The following is a 27,732-nucleotide window of genomic DNA, read 5'->3' as shown; positions in this document are numbered from 1 at the left end:
TTTTGCTCAAGATCTGAACACTCCTACAGCTGATCTTTCATGCAGGAGAAACCCACACACACACCGAGAAGTCAAAGTTAAGTGTACACTGCACAGGATCTTTTCTGAGCCCTGGAGGCAGCCTGTGTCTGTTTATTGACCGCGATTTCTCATATGGTGAAAGAAAACATGGAGCGACAACATTAAATCAGATTTACATCATTATTAGCAAAAGCCTGCATGACATTTAAACCACCACTACAACTGCATCGCATAAGGAAATGTTTTCTTGCAGTTGCTCAAATTACAATCAATTTATTTAAAAGCTCTGTAATTAATTTCCTAAGTTGCATTGCTCCTGTAAATTTCCTTTGGACCACATTGTATTCGACAAAAGTGGATTTTAAACATTGCCAACATTTGTTATTTCAATCAGTCAAAGGAAAAGAAAGGATTTGTTTGCCTTTTGAATTCTGTTTGGACGATATAAAGACTGTTTAAAATGGGATTAAGCAAATGTTGCATAAAGGGAGAGAGAGATAAAGAGGGAAAGAGAGAGAGGAGCTGCTGCAGACTGAATGCTTAGGAATAAAATATGTAAAAAAAAAAAGAAAAAAGAACAAAACATGAAATTCAGTCAGCGTAGACTTTTTATAACAAGACATTTTTTTTTAATTCGTAAACATAACACAAACGCGTGACAGGCCAGACAAAAGTGAAAGGAAGGCATGATGGTAAAGGGAGGGGTGATGATGGTGCAAAAGAAAACTGGGGCTCAGTCATCCGCCTCATCATTCCCACACGCCACACAGAGAAAGTGTGACACGGAGAGCGAGAAGAAAAATATGTCCTTTCTAACTGGAAAACAGAGCTGCTTTCGCTAAATCAGTGCAGACTGAAATTGAGTCGTCAGATGTCCACGCTGTGTGTATGAAGGCACGCACAAACATGTCCAGATTTTGGAAAGCACAGCGTAGGATTTGATGTGGAGTGGAGGGTGTTGCGAATATGAAGACTCAAGTGGCTGACAGCGAGATGAGTAATACTGTAGGTTGGGAGCCACAGGCAGAGATCAGGGCACCAACATGTGATGGAAACTGACCCCAGATCAGCCCAACCAAGCACTAAAATAATTCGCAATGAAGTTATTCATTAGATATTCTGCTTGTTTTCTCTATATTTGTAGATTTGCAGGAGGATGTGAATTGAAATGTTGCTTCAAAACAACAAAGGACTAATTGAGCTGTAGCCTTGAATATTCACAGTGTGAAAACTATGCTGGGATGGAAGATTTTGAGCTACAGCAATGACAAAGATGAGTTAAGTTAAGATGAATTTATACTTAAAGGGGGTCCTGCTGGAGATACCTACAATGTAGGTTTTTCAGTTTTTAGTTTGTCATTAGCACAACACTAGATCATTATATTCCCCACAGTAACTGCACTTCCCTTTAATACAGAGTGATGGTAAGTGGAGTTGTACCAGATAACTTCTCGTCATCTTCTCATGTGTAATGTCTTAGATGTCTTAAGTATTGTGACCAAGATACATTTTACAGCTGGAAATCAATTTGTCACTGCTCTCCAAAAGAATATGACAAACCCTGTAATGGTGACATTGCAACCTAGTTTGGCATTTCTGTACAGCAATGTTTTGTTCCTCATCACCTAACGTACACACCAATACTGATATATATGCAAGCTCCATTGCACACAACCATAAATGAAGCTTTACTTTGAACATCTGTATGTGAAAGGCCTTATAATATTTCAGTTGTGTGGAAAAATGACCATTATGATGTTAAAAAAAATAAAATTCTTCATTCTTTGTTGTGATGATAATGCTGCACTGTGATAGCTGCCCTCCCAGAAACTGAAGTCAGGACATGAATGCGAACCAAACAACACTGTCTGGGTCTTCAAATGGAAAAAGTGCAAAGAATGTTAACTTTCATCCAGCCAGAGAAAACAAAAATACAGACCTGATGTGAACCTAAACCCAAACCCTTTCATTTATGTATTCAAATAGATAAAAAGGCTACTGCAACATCTGATTATACAATGCTGAATAAGAACAGCCGCAAATAATTTAACAGTAGAAAATACATAAATAAATTACACTTAAAACAAAGAAAAAGATGAAAGATGCAGTCGGCCTAATCGTTAAAGGTTGCAGTGTAACGACGCCTCGTCTCGCAGCTGCTGCTGATGCTGATGTGTGAAAATCAGGTGTGTTTGCTCCATGACAGGAATGTGCAGTGAAAAGATAAGTTTACGCTCGAAAGCACATACATTTTTCACATCATTATAGCAGTGGTGAGATGGTAGGCGTTCTCAGCTTTTCATAGCTGTTGGACCTCCAGTATGGCTGCCAGACATAACCTGACAACACTGTAAAGGTGTCAGGGAGGTTTTTCATTGATGTTATCTTCTTTTTCCTCCGTCGTTCATATGATGAGGAGGTTCATTTTCATTCCAAAAGTGCGCTGTTTTCACGTGACTCTGCCGCCTGGGCCTCCCACAGCCCCGTATTTATATTGCAACTTGTCGGGGTTGAATAAAAATTTAACCAATTAAGCTAACCAACCTCCCTCTCTCCTTTTCTCACAAATAAAAAATCCAATCAGAGTCCTAGCTGAAGCGTGACAACCACAGTCTGACTCCTTGACTTAAAGGCAGGAGATAAATTTGCCTTTTTAAGTCCCATTTAAAATGATCAAGTATGTTTTCTCAAAACGGAGAAGCTAGACTCTTGAGAATAAACTGTTTCCTCTATTTTACGAAGCACCAACATTACTGGAAAAACAGCAACATTAAAAGCAGTGCAAATGATTTCAGAAGCCAGTGAGGCACTGATCAAAGACTGTATTATGACCACTGACACAGACTGACACATCTAAAGTTTACTTGCCAGCTAGACTGCCGGGCTTGTGCCGTCTCACTTTATCCTTCACCAGTGTGGCAGAACAGCAAATCTCCCTTTAAATATCGAGACCTTTATTTTAAATGGCTTCATAGATAAAATCCAAAGGCATGTAGGTCAATTGTTTCTTTCGTTAATCAGCAAATAAAGGCATGGAATACTTTCAGTCGAGGAAGGAATATTAAAGTCATTTCATATTAGAAAGGCATTTTTTTTTTCATTTATCCTGTATAGAAATGGATTTTAAAACAAGACTAGTCTACAGCCAAGCTAGCAGCTCTGTGATGCTGTACGTAGCAGGGCTTTGAGCTACAGGCTAACATCAGCACTCTAACATGATTATAATAACAATGCAAATACGCTGATGTTTAGCAGCTACAGTGTTTACCACATTCACTGTCTTAGCTTAGCCGATGAGAATCAATGGTTTTGCAGGTATTTAGGTCATAAACCGACATATTTGACCAAAATTGTAACCTGACTGAGATAGTTCAGTCTGCAGATAGTATGGCTAAAAAAACAATTTTTTATAGGATTACTTTCAAAGGCTTAGTTCAGATTGACGAGGCAGTGGCAGAGCAGCAACTATTGTGTTCTGCAAGGTAAAATTACTGTCTTTGTCAAAGGAGTTTGGTGGCTTTGGGGAGAACCATATTAAGATCAGTTCTCACTCAGAAAGAGCTGTTTGACAGCAGGCTAAAGCAGTGAATATTTTCACTGTAGCATAGACTTAAATTGGTATTGAATTTTTTTAGCTGCGCGTTTTTTGGTGGCTAAAATACGTTTTGCTGCTGACCCTGCCCACAGCAGTGCAGTGCTTCACTTCCTAGTGGTTGCTTGTCCTCCTGTTGCTTGTCCAAACTGAAGACGTGCCAATCACCATCTGCTGTAGGTAATACACTGACTGTGGATCAGAACCTCATACAAGCCCACTTCAAATAGTCGGATTTATCCCTTTAATGATAAAATTATCCAGCTGAATTCAGTGTAAACTGTTGCTTTAATGCTTGGGTTAGCATGGGGCACATTTTGAACATAAGTCCCTCAAAACCCTGTGAGCATCATGTACGATTTGTTCTTACCTTTGCGCACAATGCAGGAGCATATTGCTGCAAGGAGCCGCGTCCCTTTTGTTAATGCTGAAAGGATTTACCTGTAATCTTGCTGTCTGCAGGAAGAAACACTGAGCCAAAAGAACGCAGGGGCAGCAGCAGCTGCAGTGGAGAGGACAGGGAATTAGACTGGTGGCACGACAGAACATATTATAGTGCTGTAAAAATAAAACATGTCATAGTGCTGTAGAGCTATATATCAAGTCACTTCAGGCCCCTGTGAGCTACATACCCACCAGCAAACAAACCCCTCCAGGATAAAGATACATCCCCATCTGTGAATCATGTCAAGCATCGCTTGACATAGCTTCAGTACTATCTCTGTTACTTTGCCGCAGCATATTTTCTAAGCAATATTTAGTCAAGTACAGGGTATCGACTATGAATTATTATTTGTAGAGCTCTTTATTAATTTTCACTTTTGTCATATTTATATGTCAATTGGAAGCAAACGCTGGAAGCACAGTCATCAGCATAGTAATTTTAGCTAAACGCCTCAAATCCAGATCCAAGTGTACAGTAATGTGTCATTTATTTGAAATGGAACTCAATCTTTGGTTTGTTTGTACATCTAAGTGAAGAGTTTAAGGTCTTACTTAATCTGGCTAAACACAACAGAAACCTTTTCTTTCGAATGTTAATTTAGACTGTATGACAAAATCAAGAAAGCGGTTTTCATCAGGAAACACAAATCTTTCTGTGCGCCACATACCCCGGGTCTTTGTGTCAGCTGCTCAGATGAGAAACTGCTGAGTGCAAATCCAATCACTCCTTCATGCCAGGAAATTGGTGTATAAACCAAGAAAAAAAAAAAAGGAGTTAGTATGAGGGGGAGAATCCATTACTCATTAAGCCTTTAACATGTTATTCAATCTGCCTCTATAGCATATTTACATGGCATGATTTCAAAGAAGAGAAGATGATAAGAGAGTTAAAAGGATTGTAAAGCGTTGCCATCAAATAATTCATAATTCTAATTTATTATGAGCCACCAGCGCAGGGAAAATATGTCAGCCGATGAATGTACGTCGATGGTTTTATTCAAAAGACTCCAATTGTTATCTTGACAATAGCGATTCTTTATTTTACATCAAAGTGACAATGAAGATCGTGAGTTTCAAACGTGAAACAAGCAAATTGTGTAAAATGTGTGATTTTATTTGATTAGATGTTTTGTATGCTGCAGTGCATATTTGTGCCTTGTTTGTTTCCTTTGGGGATTAAATCCATTTTTTTTTTTATCTATGTTTTAATAGCTTGAAGATTATAGTACATTACTGCTAAGACATGGTCTCTTAGCTAAGGTATTACAAGCAATATTCTAAACACAGACAAATAAAACCCAGCACCAACTCTACGAGCAATCAGAATGAATAGGCCATGCTTTTCTGGTCTGTCTCATTTTTTTCTATCGCGGATCCCTCGATTTATTTCTGTCATCACCATAACCATCATGTTTTTCCTGTTTCCACATGTCCAATCTGAAAATCTAAAATACAGTTCATGGACATTGCATGTAAGATAAGCTGTGGGCCACTATTATCTTTTCCCTACCATCAGTAAAGTGGATTTCCTGATACATCAGCAGCCCCTTCGGTCATCCAAAATCCGGTTTTCCAGATTTCCCAGTCCTATCCCTCTGTGGGGGTCTTAATGGGAAGATGGGATTCAAAGGTCTTGCTCAAAGCTGCTTTCTGTCACTCTCGCTCCCCCTCTCTCTCTTTTTTTTTTTTTTTTTTATGTAAATCGATCCAGTCTTGGGTTCCAGTATTAGATTGGGGGTTGTTGTGTGTACTGCGCTCTGCCTGAGGCGGCGGGCTGTCTGGCTAACACATTACCCCACATCCCTGCTTTACCCCCCTCTTCAGATAACTGAAATGTAGACTGCAGCCATATAGATTGTCCCTGTATGGGTTAATGTTTGCAATTTGATCGTGCGCGGATAGACAAACACACTGTACTTCCGAAGCAGAAACATTCACACGCACAAACACAAAGAGCAGTCAGGTGCTCTTTATGCTTTTACATCTTTCTCTAATAGAAGAAAAATGAGCAACCATGGGGCAAAAGCTCCTGAAATGACAGTCTGCCATTCTTTGTAGCGCCTGCTTAATCCAGAGAATCACAGCTCAATATGCTCTATTAATCCCTCTGGCTCTCCGCACCACTTCAATCTCACACCACATCTATCTTGTTTTTAAAGGCCTGACCCAAATACCCCAGTGTTCACACTCACTGCTGATGCTCCTGGGATTCAGAAGTCATCCATTCTTTAGCACTACTCAGCCTCACAGACACACACACACACACACACACACACACACACACACACACACATGTGCACACACCATAACCACATGGACATTTATAGCAGAATATGTGTAAACTCTTCTTACTCATGAAATGAATTCATGTCAGACTGCACAAACTGTATAAGTAATATCAGCTCTTTAAATTTGGGTAATGATTTTACTCTTCAGGTTCCACTTGAAGTGCTCTGACAGCACTTCACCGTCTCAAGAGGTGGGAGGCAGAAATAGGCGCAAAAATGGAGTTTCATGATCAGTGAGTACGTAGTTGGGAGATGTTTGAGCTGATGGTGATGCACATGAATCGGAAAACTGGAGCAAGAGATAAAAAAAAAAATGCTTGAACTTGTAAAATAATGCAGTGACAAATGATGACATTGTTAATAATAGCACTATGATGCATTTATTTTCTACTAAAGCTATTATTCCCGATTCCCAAGTCTGATATGCAATGAGGAAATAAATTAATAATACAACATCGCGGAGAACAGATTGTCAGCATGACTGGTACAGATTTTACATGTAGTTGTCTGCGATAATGTTCCCTGTCAGGGGTAGAAATGTAGAAACAAATGAACATCTTGACGGAACAGAGGAAAGAAACACAAAATACTTTGAGGCACCCCAAATTATAATTGTGTTATTATACTACATTGATGACAGCTGAACTAAAAGAAACTAAAAGACCAGATTTTTTTTTTTTCTTAAAACTGCACTCACCAGCTTTAAAAGGGATGTTTTTCTCTGTGTTGTGGTCCAGGACTGAGACAAGAAAGTATTAACAGTGAGATAAAATTAAGCGACACATTCTGCTGCCGCTAAAGTCTAAATTACATTCAGCCGGCCTCAGTCTCAGACATCAATTTCCTCAATGCCTTTTTACCTTACAAATATTGTTTTCTGAATCCGTCACCTTCTTCAATACTTGTCAGTTTTATTGGATTTCTTTATATTTTAGAGGCATTATTAGAGATTGGTGTCGTCTGCACACATCAGTTTTACTTCAACTACCTGATGGTCATAACCAATGGCCACAGAGAGGGTGGTGACATAATAATCACATATAATCACATCATCATTTCCAACCATCATTTGGAATCACTTGCTTTCATGAAAAATGACAGGATTAGAAAAGGGAGCCAGAGACACCACGGCTCTTTTCTCACACAGCTTGGAAATCACATGTGCAATGTGGGTGTGAATGTAAGATAGTTATAGAAATTGTTAACTAAAGAGAGTTGTAAGGGGAGGGGGTTTCTGAAGCTGATTCCCATCCGACAAGTCCAACAAGAAGTATACTGGCAACTTCAAAGTATCCGGATAGGTTTGATAAATGTAATTTACTGATGAATAGGGAGGTCAAGAAACCATGCTCACGTCAACACAGTGGAGAATAAGTGCTAATAAGTTGTAATAAATCTTCCATTTGGAAGAAATATTGACAAAACATTTAAATTAACAAAGGATAGACAATAATTGCTTTACCATTAAATGATCATGGAAAAACATAGCTGGGCAATTGTTGGAGGGTTTTGTCTTTTCAAACGGTGATTGAATACACATGAAAATGAGTGAAATTTCAAGCAAGTTTGTCACCAAAATCTTCTGTATTTTGGTAATGAATAAGCACATACAGATGAATGTTTGCAAATATCAATTCAGCGAAGTCAACTCCCAGCAGAGTCGTTATTTATTTGGTTAATTATCTTGCTGTCTAACTTACACTCCTGGGAGTCCTGTAATCTGCATGAGAGCCGACTGGCTCTGGCAGATCACCTCGGATTTGTGAGAAAATCAATACTACAGCCTTACTGTGTTTGTGGCTGTGTGGGCCTTAACGGTTTGACTAATGGCTCTGGTTATTGAAGACCGCGATGGGCTCAAGTTCAAAAATCATATCAAATCAAGTTTATTGTCACATACACAATCATACACAGGACAACGTATTGTGAAATCCGATCTCTGCATTTAATCCAAGTATTAGGAGCGGTGGGTGAGCAGCCACTGTGCAGCAAACCCTCAGACCCACTCCAGTTCAAAGCCAGTGCCTTGGTCAATGGCACTGACATGACAATTAACATAAATCTGTTTTTATTGTGGGGGAAACCACACAAACACAGGGACAATGTGCAAACTCCACCGGGAAAGCCCCTGACCTAACTGGTCACTGTGCTGCACAGTTTCCAGATTTCTGTAGTCAAGAATAAACTGACTGTTACGATATCTCTTGCTTAATCAGAAACAACAGCAAATTGCGATGCCAATCAGGTTCTGAGTACAGTTTATGTAGACTCCCATCGAACAGTTGTAGTGTCTACAGATAGTTAATTAGTTGTCAAATCGTCTGCATTCTGCTGCGCACATATCTTTCCATTACTATTTTATTGTACTTTCAGTTATTCAGTGCAACTAAATTAAGAAGACATGATATGTGTGAGTAAGTTTTTATGGAGTTTTAAAGTGCCCAGTGCCATCTTGACTGACTAATGAAAATTTAGCTCCTGAATGCGATGGCTCTGATCTAAAACACGTTTTGTGAACAATGTTCTTTCTTGATAATGAAAAATATTTTCAGCTCTTATCTTCAGCTCTTTCTGGCTAATGCAGCCATCTGTCGGCAACTCCTGATGGAGTTATAAAGCCTCGCAAGACCTCTGAAATAATTTTGAAGTGGTGAATATTCTCAAGACTTCATCAGTGCATAAGGCTTAATTCTAAATGTAGGACTGGCTTTGTCAATTCCAGAGTTGCTTTTTCTAAGACTAAATATTCACTCTGCTTTTAACATTCTGTACAGGACACGCTAAAGTTTAGTCTTATAACTGGAATCTTGGATTACTGTTGTTAATTCAACATAATGATTGTTGGCTGTACAGTTATCTTTGCGTATCTTTGGCTTTGAATCAATGGCAGAAAGATTTAAGAGGCTGTGACGGGGATCCACATAGATCCATCCATGTGTGCACATTTCCCTGATGATATGATTATTAATTCTGGAAAATAAATCTTGTTATCGAGTGCAAGATGTCTCTGTAGCTTCTGTTTATATATTATAATTGTCACATGTTCCCAGATTATAATATTGCATAATACACATAAAGCAAAGTGTGAAGATGAGCTCATGAGATTTCACTGAAATCACCTTAGCTGTCTTGTCACCTGTGACCATTAACTAATTCATTTGTGCATCAGTGCTGACTGTAATTTCTCTTTCTCTCTCAGGGTGGAGGTCACAGGATTCCAGCTCACTGCAGCGGTTTGAGGATTACCAACACACCTGGAAGAGAGAGACAGAGCTTATGTTCACCATAATGGCACCTGTTGGTGTGGCTAAACTGTGGGCTCGGCTCTTTCTGCTGTTTCTTTGCTTGACACTGCGTGCTAGAATGCTTCTGTTTGCTGCAGCTACCATACAGGGGTACATTGGAGACAGGGAGATGATATGCCCATCTGTATGCCGGTGTGATGAGGACTTTATCTACTGTAATGATCGTGGCCTGAGCTCCATTCCATCACTGCCTCCCTCTGCTTCCGTCCTCTACCTTCAGAACAATCACATAAACAACCCGGGTTTGCCCACTTCCTTGGAACACCATCTTGCTGTCCGTGTGGTCTACCTCTATGATAATGAACTGGATGAATTCCCCCTGCACTTGCCACCATCTGTCCGTGAACTGCATTTGCAGGATAATAACATACGCACTATTCCTCGTAGTGCACTGGCTCGGATGCCCTTGCTAGAGAAGCTCCATTTGGATGACAACTCTATTTCCACTGTCAGTATTGAGGACCAAGCCTTTGCTGACAACCCACGGTTGCGCCTCCTTTTCCTTTCACGCAATCACTTGTCTAGTATCCCCTCAGGACTGCCTGCCTCCCTGGAGGAACTCCGTTTGGATGACAACCGAATCTCCACTATCCCAACGCATGCATTCCGAGGCCTCACCTCACTCAGATGTCTTGTCCTGGATGGGAACCTTTTGGCAAACCAGCGCATCGCTGATGACACATTCTCTCGCCTGTCCAACTTGACTGAGTTGTCCCTGGTCCGTAACTCCCTCCAAACCCCACCTGTTAACCTGCCCAGTGCCCATTTGCAGCGTCTGTCTCTACAAGACAATGCCCTGACTCATATGCCACGTGGTTCCTTGGATGGCATGCGCAGGCTGCAGAGGCTGGACCTGTCAGGAAACAACCTGACCACCCTGCCCAAGGGACTGTTCAAAGACCTGGACAGCCTTGGTCAGCTGCTGGTGCGAGGTAATCCTTGGCACTGCGGCTGCAATCTTCGCTGGCTGTATGACTGGCTGCATGCCCGTGGTAACTCCATCACTGTGAGAGGTCTCACCTGCCATGGGCCTGACAGGGTGCGAGACATTGCTTTGACAGACCTCACCAGCGAGATGGAGGAATGTGAGGTGGTGAGGACGGCAGGGACCAGAGACAGAGTGGGTGGAGGTGGGGTTGATAGCTCTACCACTCAAACCCCTCCACAGGGCTCTCTCTTCACACTTCGCTCAAAGCGACCTGGCTTGGGGCTTCCTGACTCTGGCTTAGACTATACTCTCAGCAGCAGCGGTGTGGGGAAGAGCCTCGCCCTTAATGTGAAGCCCCTCTCTCACAACAGTGTTCGTGTTACCTGGAGTGTGGCCCAGCCCAGCTCTTCCTTCAGGCTGAGTTGGCTTCGACTGGGTACTGGGAATGCTATGGGATCAATCACAGAGACTCTGGTCCGGGGTGACCGTCGAGAGTATCTGCTTACCTCCCTGCAACCCCGCTCCAGCTACATCATCTGCATGGTACCCCTCCCTGCCAGCTCTGAAAGCAAAGGGGCAATATCTGGAGATGCTGACTCTGATGAAGCTTTGGTGTGTGCAAAAGCTGAAACGTCAGACCTCAGCCCGCTGGAGGAGGAGGAGGATCAAGACTCACAGCAGATGACAGTGTTGCCCCTGGCAGGGATTATTGGCGGAGCTACCGCCATTGTATCTTTGGCTCTTATTTTCGGTGTTTTCTGTTGGTATGGACATAGGACTGGGCATTTGTGTCCCCGTGACCACTACACTCGCAGCAGCTCCCGAAAAAGCAAGACCTATGATGATTACATTGAGTCAGGCACCAAGAAGGACAATACCATCTTGGAGATCCGCGGTCCAGGGTTCCAGATGACGCCTATGGCAGCTTGCCAGCCAATGCAGCCTAAGCCCCTACGAGAGGATTACATCATTCATACCATATTCCCCTCCAATGGCACTGGCCTGTACAAAGGTGCTAACCATGTTTCTAATGCAGGCACCAACCGTGGTTATAGAGAAGGAGGAATCCCAGATATAGACTACTGTTACACATGATGTATGTATCAGATCCTGTTCACAGTGTTATTGGTAAACTGTATAGATGCACAATTTCCCTTCGCATGGACACTTCTGAAGCACCCCTCTGTGCCTTCTTCTTCTGGTCTCCCATTCCAAATTACCTGCTGTTCACTGCACTGAAAGTACTGTATGTGATTAAGTGGAACTGAAACCGTATGGGAGCAGTTCACTGCAGGAACCAGCAGCCAGTGCCCCAGGTGTAAATGCACAGCTGACTGTTTCTTCACCATCTTAGTAATGGCCTGTGTATGTTTTCTTTTCTGTTCTTTCCCTGTGACATGTAAGCAAAGAATGTATACGCTGTGGAAAGGTCAAATTTAGCGGGGGTGCAGGTAGAGTTTCTCTTTCACATACAGGCACCACAGCAGTCAATTCAAAATGGATTAAGAAATAATGAGAAACTGACATTTTTGGTACTCTTTTCCGCTCACCAGTCATACACAGTATGTAGTCTCATCAGCTCATTGTTCCAAATGCCTCAACTACATAGATGTGCCCTACCAGCTATCCAAGGAAAGGGCTTTGTAAAGCTGTGAATTGTTCTATTTCAAACGACCCAATAACCACGTGTCTTAAAGTAGGCTTGTTATTACCTTACAGTAGTTGGCAGGGTGAAGATCTTATCAGGGCTGGTTGGCCTTGGTTATACCTCTCGAGATCGTTCACCTGAGATCAGTATTGTAGTGTTGCATCAGATCAGATGCAGCACGAGCATGTAGATAATTTACTTAGATACCGACTGGGCTGTGTTTGAAAAATGCTTTGCTATTTTTATCAGTGGTTTGTTTAGTAATCAAATCCTGCACAGCTCTCTTTATTTATTTATTTTGTTCCTTATGTGATGTTTTTTGTCTCTGCTAAAATTGCTGTTTTTATTTTCAGCCTCATGTTTGTCATTACTGATGAAACGCAGCTTTGATGAAGGATTTGTCTCATCTAAACAACAAAATACGAGAAATGAGGAAAATATCCTGATGGCTGTCTCCGGGTTCATGTTTTCTTAAATGCAGCAGAGTGAATTCTTGAGTGAGATTGTTTATAATATGTAATCTGAAAAGTAGACCCCACCCAAAGACAAGCATGTCAGTCCACTGAGACAGTAGAGACCGACCTCAATCCCTCTTCTCCCATTTATTTCCTGCGTGCTTAATCTGTGAATTCAGTTTCCTCCACATTCTTAAAGGTGTTCACAGAGAATCCAGACTGGACCTAATACTAAAGTGGACCCACCTGTGTGAGGCAGACTCTTAGTTAGTGAACCCTGAAATGAGGGCGAGAACTGTGAGTGGAACCGAGGAGACTCAAACCGCAACACTGTTGACCTGCACTGTGGAGCAGCAGCCAAGCTGTGAGTGGGTGGATGGACTGGTGGGGGAGTGGGGGGGTGGGGTGACTCCTCAGTGAGGTGAGTTCATTGATGTTTGTTTTAGCAATGGTAAAAGGCCTCCGCTCATTCCACCTCTTTTATTACTGAGCAGCACTAAAAATGTAAATGTATTAGCACTTAGCAGGGAACAGGGATAAATGTAATGGCGGGCACAGGGAGACAGAGGGTAAAGAAACATCTCCAGGCACTGAGAAAGATACAGAATTGATGGCTCTGGCACGGTGGAGTTCACCCATGCATAAATCTGTTTGTCATACTCAGCTTCTCCCCTTGGGTTTAATATTGTCCATCAGTTGTTTACCACTGTGTTGCTTCCAAAGGGGAAACCTTTTGTGCTTCCTTGACTGTTCAGTCCGCTAGAGTTTTACACTGGTGTCAGTGGAATGTATATTTTATCTTGCACCCGAAATCACTGGCTTAAACAAACAACATCTTACTGGCCTGGCTAATTCTGTTTTGGGGAATGTTGATATAGTGTAATTACTATTTTACAGTTGGTCTATTCAAGACACGTACTTCCTCGTCATTTGTATAAATAAAACCATGGCCACAGCCACATGAATATTTTTTCTGGTGAAATTATAGAAAGTAATGGTGCCATAACTTTGCGTAAAAAATTATGTGAACCTGAGATATGTGTGGAATTTGCTTTATAAATTCATCTTCAGAGGGGATCAATAAAAAGTTTTATAATCTTGTTATTACTGCAACCTGTCATTTCACCTCATGCCTGAGGACAATATTTTTATTACTTGTAGAGGTAGGAGATAAAATTCTATCCCAAGAAACCAGCTTTCAAGCAGAAATTAGACATATATTGTTTTCATTTGACGAAGGTCCTGAGTAGCACTGGGATGAAACTGTACCGACTGCAGCCCAAGGCTAGACACTTGAAACTAGCTAAGATAGAGCTTGGAAGTAAAACGCTCATACCCTCAGTGACTTTATGTTGACATGCAGCTTGGGACTTCACAAGGCTGAATAAGGCAGAGTTCATCAAAATACATAAGATGAAATAGAGTAACCAACCTCTGCTGGGTTAAAATTTCAGTAAAGTCGAGGGACTGTGCTCGTGCATTAGCTGGATACCCTTCTGACACAGCCACTTGAAAGAAAACAAAGCTGTTTCATTCGCAATACGCATGAGTGCAGGTCAGTGAATGAAAGACAGAATGGTGCTGACTTTTAAGAGTAGCTTGCTGTAACAGTAGTCTGAAAATGCAGTATTTTACTGCCATCTCTGGTTCAAATTTTTAAGCCTGTATCACCTCTGACAACATCCAACATCACTGAAGGGTGTGGTTTTTAAATTATGTCATAACCCTGGAGTTCATCTCTACATCACCACAACAAGGTGAGAAGATAAAGACCCCGGTGTGTTGGATTTAGCGGCATGTAGCGGTGAGAAATTTAGAATCCATTGGCAGCCTTTGTGTACCCACAGTCATGTTGTGTTTGGCAGTGTCACAGGAAAGCTTATACCTGACGTCTGTGGTCTGGCATCTAGCAGTGAGGTTGCAGATTGCAACCAGCTGAACACCTCTTGCCTCATCCTCCCCTACGGTGTGTGTGTGAAGATTCTCATTCATCCAGGTCATGGTTATCCAAGGAGGGTTGAATCAAGGACAAGTGGACTTGGTTGTAGAAACATGAAACATTTCTGCCAATAGATCCCCCTAAATCTAACACACTGGACCTTTAAACCACTGGTCAGCAAAAACAGGACTTTTCTTGCAGGTGTTAAGTCACTCTTCAAGCTAACATTGGTCTCTGCAAACTTCAATTTATCCTTGTGTGCTGGAATGAGAAAAAATAGATTCATTCACTAATGTGTTGTGAAACTGGCCCTGTCCCAATTTATTCTCTGCTATTGTGCTTGACAAAAAGCGAAAATTGCTGGTTACATTACTGCAAACTGTAGACACAGAGGCAACACCTCACATTTAACTCATTTGCTTGTAAACAGTGTAGACTGATTGGGAAGAAATTTTGAATCCATTGGCAGCATTCATGTACCCACTCTCCTGTTGTGTTTTGTCTGTGTCAGAAGAAACCTTATTCCCTCAATCTGTGGCCTGAATTTTGGAATTGTTGGATAGAATAGGCACTCACACAATAGAGCCACCAACTGTTAACTTCAGGTTCAAAACTCTAAAGCAAGTCGGCCATTTTTTGTTACCATACTGCCATTGTTTTGTTTCATTATCCTTCTTCGGTGCAACTTGCATTTCTTGCTGTCGCACATTTGACAGCCCTAGAACTGAAATGTGCTGCCATTTATTTTCACTTTCTATGCCCATGGGACTATGGTAGACCTGTGAGATATTTAATGACCACCACCATGGATCAGCAGTGTGCTGCTGTTGCAAAGTACTGAACAGTTTGTAACCGCAGCTGAATTCCCCATGCAGAGCAGCAGAAGTTGATTGGATTATCCTCTCCTGAACATACCGGAGCTGTGAGTCAACCCAACACAAATTAATTCATTTCAAGGGTGATAGAAATATACAAAGTTTGTACATACCCCTGAATGTAAAGCCAGAAGGGAGCAAAACATCTGAAAGGACCTCATCGCATCTTTACTTCTCTAGCAGGTCTGTTGGCTTTAACCAGGTATGGTTGAGGCAAAGCTTGCTTAAATGAAAAAGCACATGAATGCATTATAATCTGCAGGTATCACTTCCTGTATGACCAATTTGGTCTGGGGGGAGCTCCACTGATTTCACACATCAAAGTCTACATCAAAGTCTGCCACTGCACATGTGAAAAAAGCTGTTTAAAGCCTTTTGTGGAACTCAGTGAAATCTGATCAGTAGCCTCAAGTGATGTCAGTTGAGTCAGCGTCAGTTGGGTCTGAAGGCTACAAGTTTGAAAATGAACAAAATCTGGGGATGTGGACATAGAAAGAAGTGAGTTTACCAGACCTCTGTCGTCTGCTTCTGCTTGAGCCTAGCCGCTAATAGAGTTACACGCCTGAATCTCAAGTTGAATTATGGGTAATATAGAAGTTCTGACAAGAAAGCCAGAACAGGTAGAACAAAAGAAAAAAACAAACAAGCAAAACCCCCCCCGATATCTCAGGTTTTTTTTGCATTAATTTGATCCTGTTATTATTATTATTTTTTTTACTGTCCATTGTGAGCTCCACGATGTTAAATGAATGCAGTGTTAAATTGGTGGAGTACTATGGAGACTTACAAGCCTGACCAAGGATAATCATAGTTGTCTCATTAAAAGAGACCAATTTATTGTGGACGCTTAAACTGTACATCAAAAAAACTGAGAAGAGGCGTCTGCAGAGCAATGTCACCTTGGAGATGAAGCCGCTTCCATCAGACATCAGTAGCATTACAGCCAACGATTAGTGTGGAAGGATGGAGTATGTAAACTGAATTCGTCAAGAAAGATGGCTAAGAAAGATTATTCCTTGTCCACTGCAGCCTCTGTCTGAAGAAAAGCCCTCTCTGGCCTCATGGTCACTAAGAAAGGTTTCACTGCCAGCAGTACATATGTCTCTGCTGGTCTCGGACAGCACACTCCCGCTCTCAAGCACCTTTTGTGCTCACAGAGATGAAAGAGTATCCCATTGTCACGGTCAGCCGTATCACAACTCAAATAACTGTGACCTGAAGGTTGGGCAGTAACCTATTTCTTGCCTCACTCTCGGACGATTTAAGACCGCCCCCTGTAAATCTCATTGTGCAGTGAGAAAAAAGGCGAGGCAATTGAAATATGAGAAACACAATATTGGAAATGAGGCCAAAGGGGGGATATTGCAGAGAAAGAGATTGTGGAGATGTTGATGATGGGAGTCATTGTGGAGTCTCACAGCAGATGGACTCGTTTGGGTTCGAATGCAGATGGTTTAATAATGTTTTTCCAAGATTTCAACAGTTAAGGGTTGATAAGCTGATCATCTTGGATAAGCACAATATAATACTGCATGGATTCTGGAAGAAACGCCTTAAAATCCTGAGGAGAAGGCAATGGCAACTCTCACAACACAAAAACACAAACACAAAGACACAAACTGTTTTGGTGGCTCCCTGCAGGGTAAGCAACATAGTAATCCCAAAATCAGTATTAAGTTTTCCTTTTTGGGATGTCACAATGGTGCAATCCTGGACCTCAAAGAAGTGCAACTCATTATTGAAGATCAGGTAAAGACCTTTTCTGTCTCTTGTTGCTTCATCTGTAATCACAAAATCTGATCGAAGAACTCTGAGCCCTGCGGTATAAATAGAGGAAACAGACCAAGGGCTCAAAAATACCATCTGTATCTCAGAAGGCGATCGTACAAACAGATACATGAGAGATACAAATGCAAAGGCAGAGAACATTCAGTACTCTCTGCATTGGTAGGAAGCTGATTATGACGGACCTGGATTGTGCTGCTGTATAGAAGGAAAGACCTGCCATAATGATGGCACTGGAAAGCCTGAAATGTTACCCTCTTGGACTACCATTTCGCTCTTAACACTGACCATGCACCAACGGCCTTGGAATGTGCAAACAAAGACACAACTGCAGATCGGGAGCCAGACATAATCCCTGTCCCCGAGAGACGAAGCTGAGCTTGTTAGCTGGAGCTCACTGGTGTGACTGGCATGAAGTGGACCTCAATGCTGTATATTGGAATAACAGTACTGGATATGCTCTTGAACCTGTCTTGGATTCAACTGAGCTCTAATTACTAAATGTGATGTGTTGTTAAAACAGTAAAACCACATAGTTGCCCTGCTAGAAGGGGCCTAAAACAGTTCGGCTTTTTGTTTTTAAATGTCTTATTGTGTATATTGTTCTCTTTTAGCCAATGACTTCACTTTAAATGATACTTCAGCATTTAGCAGTCAGGATTTCTTGCCTTTAGATATTTTATTACTGCGCAACAACCCTACAGTAATACTATACCAGCCTAATCCTGCTATTGTTGTCTGTTCCAATGTCTCAGAAACAGTCTGTGTTATGTATGTTGAGCTGTAACCTGTGCACACACTGTATTGTTCCATTGATTTGCTACTATTATGCTTGCATTCTTTTTCTGATTAGTTAATGTGGGAGAGAGCTAATGGAGACAGAATGTTTATGTGTGGGTGTGAGATTTTCTCTGAGCGTGGATTGAAGCAGAGTATTACCAAAGAAAAATTTGTTGCAGCACAAATCTACTGTAGGTACCCTGACATCTGTATGAAGTGCGCTATTTATTCTGAAGTGGTAGTAATCACCGTGATGTGGCTCAAATTACTGAGGTGCTGCTCCAGACTGGAATAAAATTACATTTGTAAACCAATTTAGCCTAGCTGTTTTACAATTAGATCAGGGGGATATTACTGACACAGTTGCTCTGGATGGGCTCAGATTGTAAATACCTTCTACAGGAGTCACTTAATAAAACTAATACCATCAAGGAAAAGCTGATGTGCACACTGGCTGAATTTGTGCAACTCTGTGTGGACAGGTGGCAGCGGTGTGTGTGTGTGTGTGTGTGTGTGTGTGTGTGTGTGTGTGTGTGTGTGTGTGTGTGTGTGTGTGTCTATGCTCAAACTTAGTCTGGATATGAAATAATAGAAAGCACAAATGAACCATGCTGCTGGTATATGTTTCCACGAAAACTTTGCTCATTAGTGTTATCATCACATCATCCCACTGCCAAACCAGCATGATTGTAATTTCAGTTTTCAGTAAGACAAAGGTCTCGAACAGGATTATCTGTTTTTAACTTAAAAAAAGGCTAGTCTACTCAGCTGTTATCGTGATAAAATCATTTTGTCATTGTTGTCTAATCATATTTAATTTGTGTGTTTTTTTGTAAATGGCTGACTGAATGATAACACTCTACCTTTGTTGGATACTGAAGGGAAAAATAAATATTTTGTAGAAAGGATGTCTTGTTACTATGTGATTAAATGTGAGCTGTGGGACAGATGGAAAAGTTAATGTTTCCTTAACAGGATGGTTTGTTTTTTTGAAAACACACATGGCTTGAGAGATGGGAATGTTGGTCTATCAGTTGATCCACCACCTTCATCCAGACGTTCATGTCCCTCTCAGAATGATTTGTCATCACTTTCTCCTAACTATTCATCCCGTGCCACCATCAGGTCCAAACTTCAGTTTTTGGTATATGACCTGCCAAATTCCCATTGCTCAGCTGTACTTTGTATTTAGGGCTAATTAGCAACTGTTAGCCTGCTAAGAAGCTAAAGTAAGCTGGTGAACATGGCCAGTATTTTACCTGCATGCTACACATCAGAGTGTTAGTATTGTCATTGTGCGCATGTTAGCATACCAATGTTAGTATTTAGCTCAAAGCAGTTCTGCAGCTGATACAGCCTCATAGAGTGGACTGTAGACTCTCATTCTTGTTTAGTGGTGGGTATTTAATCCTTTTTATATTTACACAGTAATATATGTTTGATATAGGAACCTGCTGTTTTGTAAATTTAGCTTTTTGATTAGCATTTTATCATGCTCTTTCAGGATGAAGTGGGCAAACTGTTGTAGCATGTTTCCTGCTGCTTTTGTTGTTGCAGGGATGACTTCCTGAAAAGAAAATACTGGTAGCACCGAGGATGCTTGTAGAAGAACCATTGATTTCCATTGCTATAGCCTCCCAGTTGCCTTCTCTCCACATCCACATCCACATCCACATTTACACACCTGCTCAGCTGTTGACACCGGTCTCACTCTCATAACCCAGCCACCACCTCATCACACATTCAAATATAAGTATTCACCTTCTTATACACTTCTTCACACCTTCTTATTCAAATTGAACAATAAAAGGAGTAACCGCTGCAAATTGTTTGCAATAGGTGCTTGTAAGGCACCAGAAGGAATAATAGCCTGAAGATAAAGCTGTGTTGTGCTGTTTTTAAGCTTTTCACATTGGGTCCAGGAGGAAACAACATCTCTTATCACTGACTGACCCCACCGGGTATATAAAAGAGGGCACCGCTTTCTGCTGTTCACATTCAGCATCTTTACTGTCATTCATTTGAATTATCAAATTCATCACAATTCTTTAGCCACTGGCCCACTTTCAACAGTTGTATGTTTGAACACTTTCACTGGATGAACTGTTACCAGGCCATGAGTCAGAGAAATTCTGACAAATTCACAGTGACTACTCATCTTAATATCAAGACTTACTCTCTCTCTACCACTGATCTTGTGGAGCATTCACGTTTAATCATTGGAGACTTGAGTAACGCTCTGATATTGTCGACAAAGCTATTCTGATCAAACACCTCAAAGATAGGTGGTACTGACACATCACTTTAATGGTTCATCTCCCTCCGCTCTGACTGAACATATCCATTACACTGATCAAATCATCGTCATCAACTGCTCTAAACTACTTGATTTGGCTCCCATCCTTTAACGCTACACTTCCCATGACGGAGCACAGGGTATGGTGGACATACAGTATAAACAAAAGAACAGGGTTTGAGCATAGCAGATGTCTTTGGTGTTTGTCAACTCTGCTTTGACATTGAAAGGTCAAGTGCAATTAAATCTCGGTTAAATTGGGCCTACCAGAGCCACTGGGTGAGGCGAGTCACAGATGGCTCACTAACTCTCAGACAGCTGCTGGACATTACATCAGACCAGAGAGTTCATCGCCAGCAGAGCCCTGCATTCTCCCCCTGTCCCATATGCAAAACAAATTCATCAGAGTAATAACCGTGCATCAATAGGATCCATCACTTTATCTTCACTCAAGAGAAACAGTTGTGGTGAGGGATTTGCTAAACTGGGCTCAAACCATTAGTCAGCAGTGTTTCAGAGGCAGAAACAGCCAGCCGTGGGCCAAGGAAGCTGATCGCAGGTCAAGATCCAATTTTATCAAGCATACAGGTTTCCAGAGAGTGAGTCAGTACACCATGAACAACAGCTAAATAAGACATCTCTGAAAATGCTGACCATGGCCATGAAGGATCACCGAACAAAACATTTGAAAGACGCTTTTCAATGGAAATAGACATTAATTGTGTGTTTGTTGTCATAGAAAAATCAATCCATGGAAGCAGTGACTGGCTTCGTGTACTTGCAAGATGAGAGGCTCTCAATTTCAGTGCTCAGCTGCTAGATACAGAGATGCAAAACACGATTTATCTGGCCTAATTAACTTACAGCAAATAGAAGTGTTCTTTTTGGTGAGCTTCAGCGCATCCTGTGTGCTTTCCAGGCATAAACATGTGAGTACCTCTCCAGTCTAGAACGCTGAAAATCAAACACCCAATTGCGCATCTCAGTAACAGCTCCTGCCCATATGGTCCATATGTTCATTAAATAATAAATCAAACAAAACATAAGAGATTCATGGCATGATCATTTTCAGAAAGATTATTGGCACCGGGTTTATTTAGCCATGTTAGCAGCATGGCTTTGGCTGGACCTCCACCACTCTGGTCAGATAGGATGAATTGCCATGAAAGTTTCTGTAGACGTTCATGGTCCCCAGAGGGTGTCTCCCACTGGTTTTGGCAATCCCTTGACTTTTCATGATATTGTTCAAAGTTGTGGCTTTGAGTAAAATGTGTATGTCTAACTATTGGAGGGATTGCCATATAAAATAATATGAAGATAGTAAACATTACACCTGCTTGACATCACCTTTTTAGCATTGTCATTCTGAGGATTTTAGCATGCTGATGTTAGCATTGAGCTCAAAGCTTCACTGGTCTACAGCCTCAGTTGCTAGCATTGGTTGCATTCTTCTTCTTGTAATAATATCCTCAGTGACTTTGTGACAATGGTCAGAGATTTAGTGATGATGCTCTGCACCATCAAAGTGTCTCATCCACCTGCTCTTATTGTATTTTATTCATGTTCTGTTCCGTTAGCAATCAATCACAGTCGGGGTGGAGCCCACTATGGGACACCGTCCTCAAGGTTTTTAACATTTCTTGGTCCATCATGAGATCTTCATGGGAGCTTTATCTTGTACTCACTGAAGATCTCACACTGGGGAGTGTCAATTTAATTTACTGTCTCATAAAGCGGGGCCCTTTGAGATTTTAATGGTGATTGCGGGCCATCCAGAGAACCAATAACAGCTGAGTGCTGGGATGGGGAGGGTACCTTCATCCTCTGCACAGCTTCACTCCCTTTCAGCCAGAGCACTTATCCTTGCCTGCACGCTCTCTGTCTTCGCAGGTGAAGCTCCACTGCAAACACCAGGCACTGCTTCATCTGATCCGGACTGCTATTGTGGGGTCTTAATTTCAGAGAAAGGATGGGCTCAAAATTTCTCTTTTTTCACCTGCAGAGCTGGCATCTTCACTTCCCATCTGTCATTTGAAGAAGTCTGGATAATTGAACGTTGGGTCAGTCTGGTCGTTATGCACTTTGGATTTGAATAAAGCCATGCTGGAGATACTCCCTAATTGGCTGAAGATGTGTGTGGAAACTTATTTTCAGCCTTAAACGGCAGGAGGAACCAATAATAAGGCTGATAGGGGTTGAATCCTAGGTGGAATATAACACATTTTAGCTGATTAATAGAAACTTTGGAGAATTCTCTGCTGGGAAAACGCACTGCTCAGAGCAATATACAGGATACAGCAGGCATCCTGTCAAAGAAATGATTCCTTAGAAAATGCTTGCGTCTTTTCTCTGTCAGCCGATGTGTCTGTGTGTGTTTAGAAACGAGTGAGTGGGAGTTTGGCAGTCAGACAGAAAGCACCTAATAACAACCATTCATTTTTACTCTTTGTTATTAATTATCTTGTGTGAAAATGCAGCTCTATCTATTTGTTAATCCAAATGAAAGACAAGTGCACCAATACACTTTATACACCCATTATATGACGCACAGCCTGAGAACATATATGTCATTTGTGCAGCTGTGATGTTTTATGTTTTATCTCTCACTTTCCTCTGCGAGCTCAGTGACGGGGACGGTCTAAGTGCTCCGGACCTCTCGGTCTTTTATTGGATTACTGGCTCCAAAATTAAATAGAGGCATGTGCAAAGGTTGGAAAACCAGGGGGGATGTCAGACAGGGCCGAGGTAATGTCACTGTGTTTCTGATCTTTATTGGGAGCGACACAGACAGAACGTCCCTCCCTCCACACAAGCACACACACATACAAACACACAAACACGTGCATTTCCCTGTATTGATTAGCTGAAAAAAAAAGGGTTGAGGTCAGCAAGCATACGTCTGAATTTCTTTCTCTCTGTCTCTCACACTCCATTTATCTCTGTCTGATTCAATACTCTCCTTCCCCCATCAGGGGGCCATGCTTCATCCATATATCTGTGACCCCCCCCCACCCCACCCCCCCCTTGCCGCCTGACCCACTCTCACACTCTGTGGTTTCTTTTTGTCCGTCTCTTTGCCCTTCACTTGACATACATAAATCAATCAGTCAATCCAATTTCATTCCGAGCAAAGCTTGATGGATTTGCTTCTGAGCCACCGTCCTGATAAAGAAACAGCATCTAGAGTGTAATTACATTCGAAATTAGATGATGTGGTTATGACCATGGATTTGATTTTGCTTCATTTTCAGTTATCACACATAAAAGTACAAGAGGAACAACAAAACACATTCAAACAATACAATCAGAGAGAGAAGCTTTTCATAACTCAGGCTCACTGTGAAATGGGGTAAACACAGCAGTTTTCATCCTGGCGATTTGGACCCCCAGAGGGGCGTTAGATTGTTTCAGGTACTCGAGATGACTATGAAGCAAGAGTGAAACAACATTCTACTGTATAAATGTGTTTTACATGTTGCTCGTTTGTATTTTTCATCTCAGATAGATGCTGATTATTATCACTTGTTCAAAACTCTTCACAGTTTGCACAACAGGATTTAATATGAACCAAACGATTTGCTTCACATTGTAACAACACTGAAATGCATTCAGCTCATTCAGCTATGTTCACGCAGTCTCTCACACAAAAGCTCCAATCTTCACAACGTTCAGAGAGTTTTTACATTGAAGTTACACCAACAACAAGTGATTCGTATCTCATATTGAGATCTATCTACACAAACAAAGGAGCTGCTCTGCAAAAAGATGAAACATGTTGAATCAAGAAGAAGAAGAAGAAGAAGAATCAGGGGGAGACATTCCCCTTTATTATCACACAACATGCACTGGACACTGCACACGAAGGTGAAATTCGTCCTCCGCATTTCTCCCATCCTGGTCGTCCTTCCTCCACGGCAGACCAGGAGCGGTGGGCTGCCATCCAAGCGGCGCCCGGGGACCCAATTGCGTTATGTCACCATTGGTCAGGTGGTGATCTTCTTGCATGTTTTTAGTGGGGGTATGTTTTACGGAGGATACCCCAGGTGAACACGGGGAGAACATGCAAACTCCACACAGAAAGGCCCTCCTCGAGCAGCAGGCACCGAAGCATGGTGGAGGACACACCCAGTGCCCGCAGCGAGATTCGAACCCGGGACCTTCTTGCTGTGAGGCGACAGTGTTGCCACTGTGGCACCGTGCCAAGGCTATACATGCTTGCTTTTTGTTACAAGATTTATTTTCTTCCCATGTAATTTTTATGTTAGAGCTTTTCACTTGTTTCAAGCTTTTTGTCTTTATTTATCTGAAGAAAATATTACAACTTTTTACTAAACTACATATTTTTACTTGTTTTAAAAATCTTGGTGAAATTTTCCTGTTCTGTTTGCAGATAATTTTGCTAATTTTAAGTAATATTTTCCCCATTTTATTGCTTTTTCTCCTTGTTTTTGAGAGCTGACTTTTCACAGTCTGAAAACCTTTGAATTTTATGACCATCTATGACAAGTCGATGAGAAATGAAACAAATCCAGATTATGTACAGCACACGGAGCCTCTGAGTGTAGGATGGATGTGTACAGACTCGCATGATTAGTGTGAAAATCATCACTGAATGTGCAAGGCTTGTAAGGTGGTGGTGCGAGGTTCAATTTGTAAACATGACATGACATGATAGGTAGAAAATTATCTTCTCAAGTCCTAGAAGTTGTGACAAAGGTTGAGCTGTGTGGATTTAAGGATCTCTCCCATGTGACAGACCTGAGTCATCCACACACACTGACTAAGAAACTCATTAACTACATGAAACTCCAGGTTGTGGGTATCTGTGATTAGACTTCTTGCCATCTTCTGGTGCGGTATAGTGAATGTAACATGTTTAGAAGGTATTATGCATCAAAATGCCATAGCTCCAGTAAGGAACGACCACCCCCTCTGATTTAGGGCTCGTCCCTTTACAGTAACACCATGCAACCGATTCGTTAAACAAGCCATGCCTGAATCTTAACGCTTTCCCTCACAGATAAAGCTGATAGGTGATCAATAGTTGTCAGACTCAGTCAATCAGTGTCCCCCCTTGCCCAACCCAACAACCTCTCCAGTCGCTTCAGACCCAGTCGCCTCAGCTACAGGGCTGATTTGTCCTCCAGTGTCTCTGTCATTTGTCTTTAGATTTCGCTTCTATCTGATAACTCCAGTGCTTTTTTAAATGCCCTTTCCACATGTCCTAAACCCCTGTCAGTGATTTATGTGTCACTGCTCATCACCGGGAACACTACAAGTCATGCTCATTTGCACAAAGTCATTTAGCCTTATATTAATTTTTAAAGACATTAAAACATTTGCCACTTGGGGTGAGATGATCCAGTGTGTAATGTCTTGTAACAAGGATGGATGAGATTGAGTTGCACCTGCGCTGATACAATAACTTTATTAAAAGAATTAGAGCGAGTAAATTAACTTTGAAATGATAGTTTTGTTTTACCGCCATGAAGAAGGACTTCACACTCAATACTGCATTAAATAAGTTTTTATTTCATGCAGCATAATTTGATTCAGTGCTTTCGATCTTATAAGAGCTGCAGAACATCTCTGTGTCCTTCCTTTGCACTTCTTGGACTGTAGCTGTTTTCTCTTTTGCGTTTTCATTTTCTCATTTGACTCTCATCACTCCCCTCTACAGGCAATTCCCATGTGCGGTGAACTGTGAAAGAAAAAATGTGTACCCTCATTCTCAAATGTATGCACGGCCACTTACACACACAATCATACATGCATACTGTAAAGACAAAAAGCCATTATTATGCATGGACTGGCAGCATCACGGACACATCGATGTGATTACCGTGCATTTAAAAAATGCTTGTCATGGCTGGATTGAGAGCTATCATGGCTGCCATGTGCAAGATGCTAAATCCCAACTTTTAAAGCAGCTGCTCAGAATTATTGTATCACTGTTGATGTTTATCAGGGATGGCCAACACTTTTATGGCTGTCATTTCTTACATTTACAGCCCCTTACTATCTCTTTACATCCATTTATGTTTACATTTATGACTTTTGGCAGACATATCCCACCAGACCGACTCAAAATGATGCTCATTAAGAACACCCCATCAGATCGAATGATGACACACATTTGGCTGTGATCAAATTATCCCAAAGATCTGCTGGTTACAAGTGGAAAAAAAAAAAACCCTACAATACTCCATCTGTTGGTCTCTGTCTTTTATTACTTGAAGTCATGTCATTGCAGCGATTCTCAGACTTATAATGATAGGCTCTTGCAATCATTGATCATCTATTTAAAAGTTACACACACACACACACACACACACACACACACACATAGAAGATCAATATCTATATCTGCTAACTGCATTTTGGGGTCTGTTCTGCTGATGAAAGGTTAATATTTTTATCTGCACAGACAGGGCTGACTGGTGAATGACTGGACCCAGCATTCTGTGTACTTTTGGTAATAGCCAATACTTTATTGGCTCTCAGTTTGTACACCATCTGCTGACAAAACACACTAACTGCAATCTGACGCAAACCTGCCAAGTACAAGAAGGCAAGAGCCCAGCAAACATTGCTGCTGTCTTGCTTGGAAAAAAAGATATGAATGTGCTACACTACATGAAAAATTGATGACAGTTTTGTGACTTTGATGTCGCTCCTACATCCTTCAGTGTCACAGCAAAGAGGTATTATTTGCTACCTTGGATTAATACCCTGAATTGTTATTGTTACATTTAAGTTTGTAAGATTACTTATCTTTACTGCGAATCTGTTCTTGTACATCATTTTGCTGCTGTTTGATCAGTTAAATTGATCTCATCCTATTTAACTCAGCTTATCTGATGAAGTGTTTTCAAAAGGCGTTAAGATAACATTAAAACCAGATTTGCTGAAACTTCACTGCAAAAAGAGGCAGAAGTGTCAGATATACAAAGCAACATTATAGGGTCAAATTTTCGTCAGATTTTCAAAAATTCTACTCTTAGTTTCTGTGCTAGATAACAATTTAATTATATAGGTATGCCCGTGTCGTGAGTTGTGCTTCACGTCCGGATGTGAAGAAAGGGAAAATATCATCAGAATATATCATGAAAAGTAATGAACGTTTAAAGATGTAAAAATAATAAGGCAGTGTGCACTGCAAACATAAGTGAGAATCTGATATGGGGGAACATGTGGTGTGGATAATGAAAAATATTTGCCACCTTTTAGCCATAAATAGAAATTCAATGTAATGCACATGTATTTTTTTTATAAAAATACATTTATCTATAATCTATATTTAATGTGTATAATTCACGTGTCAGCATGTGTCTTGCACAGACAGTTTGGATGCTATTTAAGCACCTGCGCATGTA

The 27,732-nt window shown here is 41.3% G+C and overlaps 1 protein-coding gene across 2 annotated transcripts in view; it reads left to right on the top strand.

Moving 5' to 3' along the window:
- flrt1a (fibronectin leucine rich transmembrane protein 1a) overlaps nucleotides 1-18,886 on the top strand; it is a 42,474-nt gene extending 23,588 nt beyond the window's left edge. Inside the window, exons 3-4 of one of the 2 annotated variants that reach the window (XM_076750943.1) lie at nucleotides 6,494-6,578; nucleotides 9,545-18,886. In XM_076750943.1, coding sequence (XP_076607058.1) covers nucleotides 6,572-6,578; nucleotides 9,545-11,673 — 2,136 coding nt within the window. In that variant the 5' untranslated portion in view covers nucleotides 6,494-6,571 and the 3' untranslated portion in view covers nucleotides 11,674-18,886. The remainder of the gene's footprint in view (nucleotides 1-6,493; nucleotides 6,579-9,544) is intronic. The other variant, XM_076750944.1, reaches the window with a different exon arrangement.
- Nucleotides 18,887-27,732: the final 8,846 nt, after the last annotated feature.

The sequence above is a fragment of the Chaetodon auriga genome, chromosome 15 (assembly GCF_051107435.1).
Source record: "Chaetodon auriga isolate fChaAug3 chromosome 15, fChaAug3.hap1, whole genome shotgun sequence".
Taxonomy (NCBI): domain Eukaryota; kingdom Metazoa; phylum Chordata; class Actinopteri; order Chaetodontiformes; family Chaetodontidae; genus Chaetodon; species Chaetodon auriga.
The sequence above is the reverse complement of the archived record's forward strand: the minus strand, read 5'-3'. Positions and strand labels throughout refer to the sequence as shown.